General features: G+C 43.5%; 1 protein-coding gene across 1 annotated transcript; it reads right to left on the bottom strand.

Annotated features, from left to right (window-relative positions):
* Positions 1 to 634: 634 nt before the first annotated feature.
* LOC141808668 (protocadherin 8) lies at positions 635 to 4,081 on the bottom strand. The gene is made up of 4 exons (XM_074695341.1): positions 1,733 to 4,081; positions 1,527 to 1,597; positions 1,128 to 1,270; positions 635 to 972 (listed from the first exon to the last, which is right to left on the bottom strand). The coding sequence occupies exons 1-4, from the start codon at positions 4,079 to 4,081 to the stop codon at positions 635 to 637; spliced, it is 2,901 nt and encodes a 966-aa protein (XP_074551442.1).
* Between the last annotated feature and the right edge of the window lie 3,839 nt (positions 4,082 to 7,920).

Below are 7,920 nucleotides of genomic sequence, written 5' to 3'. Positions count from 1 at the left end.
GCACTGTGTACAGTGATGTAAATTATTTAGAGGAGCTGAGGCAGGTGTGACAGCAGCCAGCATGATTTTGTCGAAATAATGGCTTATACTTTATTTTTCTACTTGACTACCAGCTCCACTCTCTCATTTGCATGCATGCAACTCCAGCGAAGCTACCAGGAGTCTTCAAAGCCAGTCTCCCAGGTAATGGAGCAGCTTGAGATTTTACATCTGATCATCACTGACTGGAGTCTTGATCATGTAGATTCAAACTGGGGAGGACGAGTTCTGCGTGTTTACAAATTCTGCCTGGAGATTTCAACTGCCATGGGGAATGATATTTAATCTTCAGAAATCCAATATTTTTCAATTAAACTGACGTATTGTCTGATCGCATTAATTTACTCAGATCATCCATTTTTGGAAGATGCTTGAATAATATTGCAATTTTCATGATTTCAGAAACACTTTTATTGGAAAACAGAACTTGTGCACATCATAGACAGAACAGTAAATAAAATTAAAGGACATTAATAAACATATACTCAATAATTATCATACAACAACAAGAGAAAATATGTACATGTGCTACTTGTACCCTGTTTGACAAATTTTTACACCTTTAGGGACATCTTTTTTTAGCTTATACACAGTTTTAGAAGATAGTTGCGACCTCTAATGCAGTTGCTACTGTTACAAAACTCGGACTCTCCCTCTGGACTTCAGGTCCTCCAACAGAAGCCTCACACTGCAGCTGCTGCTGAGGAGAGAAGTAAGAAGGAAGCGTCCCCGTCCTGGAGAAGCTCTGCATGCTGCTCCTTGATTTTGGGCGATTTGTGCCATAGGCGGAGTCCTTCCAAGAGAGGGGATAGCCATGAGGATTGTTGAAGACTGGCACTGGGGAGAAGCCAATTGTGTATGCATTGTCTCTGGGGGCTCTGAAGCTCTGCGGTTGTACTGCACAGTAGGTGCTTTGGCAATCCCCAGACAAGCTATTAGATGCGCTGGATAAACCTGAAGTAAAAGTGAAGGAGATTGGGAAAATAAGGATGAGAAATTGCCGATGCAGATAGTGCTTTAAAGTCATTTATCATTTATGTCATTCTTGTGAATATTTATGATTAATATAGACGTCAGGCTTTGGGAATAAAACTCACTTTTTAGCCTTGGCTGGAAGGTGCTGAAGTTCTTCCTGCCTCCGTCTCCACTGATATCAGAGTCGCTGTCATTAAAGTCACTGTCCCCTTTACCGCTGTCCTTCACGCTCAGCTGGTCCGTGTTGCCAATGCCGCTGCAAATACAATCAACAGATACAGTATGAGCCACCAGTGCACCACATTAGCTTGATTATTGATGTCTTTTTTCCCCCACATACAGGCCCTGCCTCTATCCTCCCCATCTAACCTCATTCCACAGGAATGCCACAAGCAACAGAATATATGCAGGGTGCATGTTAAGCACCCAACGTGTGTTTTTTTTTCAGCAAGATTCGACTGTGAATAAAGCACATCCTATCTGAGGAAATAATTTCTATTTAGTTGTCTTACCTCACTTGCAAGCAGTATTTGTCACCTTGCCACACAGATGCCGCCTGGAAATGCTTGGAGGGCAGGAACATCTAAAGAGAACAAACAAAATGACAGCGAGAGAGCTTAGTTTCCATTTCTGGCACAAAGATCAAGGCGGCACTCGGGAAAACATGGTATGCATATGAAGTAAAAAGATGAAAATAAGACTTGTGTAGTTGCCTCACCTTTGTCTCCGAGTCCCCGCTCCTCTCCTCATACATGCAGGATTCATCCAGGGAGGAAGAGGCTCTCTCGTGGAAGAAGCCTCTCTGGCCAGTGTAAATGTTGGGTTCAAGGCCCAGCATGGGTAAGGGCCTTCTGTCGAACAAGCTGTGACCCACTTCCCTCTTGGAGACCCGGTTTCTTCCTTCACGGCTGAGTTTGCATGTGACAACAACAACCACTATGGCAATCAGCAACAAAGCACACCCCCCGCTGAGCATAATAATAACAATTAGTGAGCCATCCAAGCCGGGGCCCTCTTCATCACTTGACCTCAGCACAATGACGACTTGGTCTTCGGAGGGCTCAGTGTCTGAGACGACAAACCGAATTGTGGCGCTGGTGGAGAGCGGGGACCTGGCATTGTCACTCACTGCTATTTTCATTTCCAGCACGTCTCCAATTTCAGCTGTCAGCCATTGTTTTAAAGCAATTTCTCCCGTGTCTTTGTTCATTGTGAAAAGCTTGGGGTCACCTTGCACAATGTGGTAAGAGAGTTCACCGTTCACTCCCTCATCTTCATCTTCTGCTGAGACTTTTAGGGCCAGAAAGCCAGCGGGTGCATTAAAAGGCAGAGGGATGTCAGCAGAGTCATTCACAAACACGGGGAAGGTGAAGAATGGGAAGTTGTCGTTCAAATCTACGACTTTGATCCTGATTGTTGAGGTGCTGGAGAGGGAGGGGGATCCTCTGTCTTCAGCCTGGATGACGAGCTCAATCTGCTGCAGGGTCTCATAGTCAAAAGATCTCAAAGTGTACACAGACCCCGAGAGGGAGTCCACTGAAACATATGTAGACAGCATGGATCCTCCCTCCACCTCTGAGTCTATGAGTTTGTAGGAAACTTTGGCATTCTTTCCCATATCAGGGTCTCGTGCGACAACAGTGGTAACATATGAACCCGGGATGTTGTTCTCCAGGACTGACACTTCATAAAGAGACTTGCTGAAGAGTGGGGGGTTGTCATTCTCGTCTGTTACCTGGATGGTGTACTGTCTGACAGTTTTGAAAGGCGGGTTTCCTACATCTTCTGCCACCACAGTCAGGTTGTACTCAGGGATCTTCTCTCTGTCTAAAGTGGTGCTGGTGATGATCATAAAAGAGTCTCCATATGCTTGTTGGAGGGTGAAATGCTCGTGCCCGAGCAGGCTGATGCGCACGTACCCGTTGGAGCCAGAGTCTCTGTCCGAGGTGCTGATCAGAGCAACAAAACTGTCCGCAGCTGCAGCCTCTGTAATGTAGGCCACTCCATCACTGCTGGAGGTCATGGGTTTGATGCTGATTTCGGGCGCATTGTCGTTCACATCAACGATATCTATCACAACTTTGCAGCTGGATGGCACAGAGTTCGCGCCCAAATCTGAGGCTTTGATGCTCAGCTCGTATGATCTTCTTTTCTCAAAATCAACCAGCGTTTTCAAAGTCACATCTCCAGAGTAAGGGTCGATGTGGAAAACGCGTGCAACCTCTGCTGAAACACCGTCAGCAAACGCGTAGATGACCTCACCGTTTTCACCATCATCCGGGTCAAACGCGTGCACTCGGAGAACTCGATGGCCCACAGGAGAGTCTTCATTCAGCTCCACTTTCAGGGAGCTGTGCTCAAACGTGGGGCTGTTGTCATTAAAGTCCAGCACTTTGATGTAAACAAGCATTGACCCAGACTTTGCAAGCACTCCTCCGTCAGTTGCAGTTACTTCGATCATGTAGGAGTCCTCCACCTCCCTGTCCAGCTCGCGCACGAGCACGAGCTCAGCAAACTTCACTCCATCCTCCCGATCCCGCGCTTCAATGGCGAAGTGGCTGCAGGGGGAAATGTTGTAGCTCTGGATGTAGTTTTCACCCACATCCTGGTCCAGAGCGATCTGCAGAGGGAATCTTGAACCGAGAGGGACGTTCTCCAAAATCTCCAGGTTTGTCTGGTTGTGTGTGAAACGAGGAGAGTGATCATTGATGTCTTTCACCTCGATCTCCACGTGTATCAGCTGGAACTTTTCTTTGGAGAAGGCCACAATGTCGAAGGTGATGAAGCAGCGCGGGGACCTGGGGCAGAGCTGCTCCCGATCGATGATTTCTGCAACACTTAAAAGTCCGTCAGTCTCCCTCATCTGAATCAAAGAGGAGTTGTTCTCTTGCATGAAGCGGAACGAAGTGTCAGGGTCATCAGCTGGATCAATCTTTAAATCTTGTGACAAGTTTCCTATCTCAGTGCCCGGTGCATCCTCTTCATAGGTGAAATACCTTGTAGTTGTGCAGTGTGCCGTGCAGAAAAACGCAAAAACAATACACAGCGCAGCTCCTGAGCGTCCCATGTTGAGGGGTTACAAAGCACTGCAGCAAAAAGTCATCAATGATACAATCAATCCAGCTCTCGTGCAATGACAAGTCGAGTCACAACTGTGTCAAACTCACTTTGCAGAAGGACTTTAAGCCCCCCTCTATGCAAATAGGCTGCCCCCTCTGACCAATGAAAGGCCTTGCAGAGATCCACCAACAGGACAGCATTTGGCCCTGCTGCAGTGTGGTCCACATTTGTGAGTGCAAAAGGTTTATTAGATAAACTGATTGTGGGGTTTTAATCTGAGGATAAACCTACACGTGGTAATTAATTAACAAACTAATTTACTTATAGGGCTGATTTGATAAGGGTACATGTAAGAAGTACATTAAGTCTACCTGCTGAGGCCTGGGATGATTGATTGGTCTTTTCAGTCAGTTAAGAGAAAGGCTTAAGATGTGGAAGAACTGCAGGAGGAAAAATCTAAATGTCAATGACAGCATAATTGCTCATAATTGCTGCAAAAGTTAACAAATCCTCCAACATGAGAAACTTTCAGAGGACCACTGGTATCTGATGCTTTTGCTTCGCTGCAGGCATCCTCTGCTCTGCTGAGATTTTATTTTACACCAGCAAGAGGATGTAAAAATATTCCGTTGTAAAAGTCATGCATTCAAAATCATTTTTACAGGTCAAACTGGAGCAGCAGATTTAGCTGCAATGTTCTTAAAGTATAAATAAAGCAATAGAGAGCAGGGCAGGCTGACTTCTTCTGCAATATTCTGTTTTTCTCTTATTTTAAACAGTAACTTGGAAGCAGAATTTTAACGTTGAAGCTGATCAAAGTGGAGAGATCTATGAGGAGTTTTAAATACCACATGGTATACTATGCGTAGAGTGTCCAATTTCAAATGAGTCATTTAAAAAATGACAAAAAAATGTTTAGCAAATAAAAAGACAGAACATTACTTCCCTGTGGAGTTTGAATATAAGTGGATTTTAATAAACAAACCCGAAGTGCATCCGTTGAAAACACACTTTCACTAAAACATTTCTCTATTTGTGTGCTTAATTGCCACCATCACTTGGTAAAAGCAAAAATGGAGGCTGAAAACGCATCAAATACAGCTGATTTCAAAGCCAGATGATTACTATTGTTATTCATATACACCTATAATCACACAGTCCTCACCCTGACATTTAGGAATAATAAAACCTGTACTATTATTCATAAATATTTAATATTTTAGCACTTTTTCGTCTTTTAATCACATCTGTCTATGTAAACATTGCCAATAAATAATCTGCATAATAAAGAAGCCGCAGAAATCCTTCTCGCCGTAGACGCTGTCTCATCTGTTCAAATCGCAGAGGAGGAATTTCAATGCAAGGCGGTAAAGAAAGCCCACAAAGCCAGACAAGTGTCATTTGATTAATGTTGTGTTCTGGACACCCACAATGTTAATTACACAAAGAGTATTATTGCCGCTCGGTGTGAGAGGGAAAAACCGCCCTGCATTATCAAGATCATCTGCATTGTAATAAACAATCAAATGCACTTAATTTACCCTGTTTTGAAACAATAGTTCCAAAATGAGAGTCTCTGAAGTGAGAAGAATAGAGAAGTCAGGAGAATAAACCACAATGAATAGTTCCCCCCTCCTACTTCAGACGCAGACACACACCAGCAACAGCTCCCATAGTGATAACAAAAGAGCATGAGTCAAGCAGACCTTTGTCAACCATATGGGTGATTAGCTTCTGCTGATTAAAAGGCGTCTCTGTGCCTTCAAAGGCCTCTCCACACGTCACAAAAGTTTGGCTAAATCTGTCTGAGCTCCCAAGAGGGCACATATAGGGAGGTGTTAAAAATCACACAATGAGCAGACACACAAACAAGAGGTGCTCGAGACACTGTGTCAGGAGGAGGGGAGAGCTGAGTGTTGTTTTATCTGAGAATCAGCCCAGCTATCTATCATCTTTGTGCATTAAAGCTTCACCATCTTTTGCTAACTATCTGACGCTGCTATTCTCAACACGCCAAACATGAAAGTCCAGCTGTCCCTCTCCACTGCAGCAGTTTTCAGATCCTCTTGAGGGATCCTGAAGCGTTCCCAAGCCAGATAAGATTTATTTTCCCTCCAGAATATCCTGGATCTACCCCAGGGTCTCTTAAAAAGTTGAACATACCCCGAGAACCTTCAAAGGAAGGCACCCGGAGGGCGTCCTGATCAGATGCCCAAACAGCCTCATCTGGCCCCTTTTGATGTGAGGGAGCAGCTATCTCTGCCCATCAATAGAGAGATAGAGCCAAGTCACTTTATGGCCTCTTGTTTCTGCAGTCTCATCCTTTGACTCATCACCCAAAGCTCCTGAGCATTCGTGAGAAGTGGAGCACACACCAACTGTTACATTGCAGCTTTGCCTAAAAGATCAGCTCCTTTTTCACACAGTTAGTCTGCTCAAAGCCTGCAGCAGCACCGATCACTCTACCAACCTGAAACCAATCTGAAACTGTGTTGTACCCATGTTCAACAAGAACAGGACAAACTTGACTTTTAGGTTGCAATTTTCTCCCAACAAGGTAGGGGACAATCCTGTTTTATTCACTTCCTACCCAATTTTGAACACCAAATGATCGGTTACGAATGCATTTGAAGCCTTGAGCATGACCCCCTCACATGCTAAGCCTCACACCTCCTCCACAACAAAAAAGACATCCTTGTGATCAAAATGACAAACTCATTCAGCATTGGCAGGTGAAATCAGGTCCACGTAGATGCAATTGCATTGCTTTTTATTTTGCAAACAAATTCAACAAAGGTATTAATGTTTCGTGTGGTAGATCATCGAGGCAGTTTTTAACGTTCTCCTTCAGAAAAATAAGCCTGTGCACGCACAGGTACTTAGGCTCTGCAGCCTGACACGATAGTATAAGACCCTCTAGGTGTCACCTGATGAGAAGGGCATGTTAAAGAGAGTTCACTGGGATGAGTGTTATATATATCTTAAAGCAGGGAGTCAGGAGGTTCATTTCCTGGGTTAATTTCCATGACTATGACGCCCAGCTGTCATACAGTACATTTATTTGTACAGTATATATATACTGTGAGAAATTTCATCAAAGACAGTGGAAAAGTTATATTGGATGATTGAACTTAACTTTCAGTCTGCCTGATCAAAATCAAGATGTATATTAAGCATCTAGCAAACAGCTTCAACGTGCTCACCTGTCAGTCAACTCAGCTCTGCCCATAACTGAGTGATTCTCCAGTTAAGGGAGTTTTTACATCACCAGTGTAGATTTCCAAGAAATAAGCTAACAAAATTTTTTTCACAAAAAACATATTAATGTAATATTTGTAAGAGTTAGGGTAAGAAGCTATGAAAAAATAACAGTGTCTCATGATGATATTCTACTAATTTTTCTGTGTGTTGAAAATTCAAACGTGCAAGAATTTCACTGTTTTGTGTTTGTCCCCAATCCAGGTATTTTAACATCCCCTCTATAATAAAGCCATAAAAGTCCCAGATTCATTAAAACTTTACTTACATTTCCTCATAAAAACTTAAAAAGACACTTTTCAAATTCATGTAGCTTATATTTTTACAATTTGTTCATATAGGTTGCTAGGCGCCGCCCTGTTGGCTATAGCTGCCTTTTGCAGCAGCTCTCTCTTCTTTGTCCGTTTCTTGTCATTTTTTCTTCTCTTTTTCGTCATCTTTGTATTTGGAGTGGATCATTACTTTGTATGGTTCATTTGTTGGTCATGGACACCAAACTTTTCTGTGGCTTCAGTGATATTTTTATTATTTTTTCTCCTGTGTTTGTCTGGAGATCCTACATGTAACCATGGCCACATTGTTCACATG

Source organism: Halichoeres trimaculatus, unplaced genomic scaffold, assembly GCF_033239565.1.
Source record: "Halichoeres trimaculatus isolate MK-OKI-2021-1 unplaced genomic scaffold, fHalTri1.1 fHalTri1_scaffold_19, whole genome shotgun sequence".
Lineage (NCBI taxonomy): Eukaryota > Metazoa > Chordata > Actinopteri > Labriformes > Labridae > Halichoeres > Halichoeres trimaculatus.
Note: the sequence above shows the minus strand (reverse complement) of the source record. Positions and strands in the feature narration are given on the sequence as shown.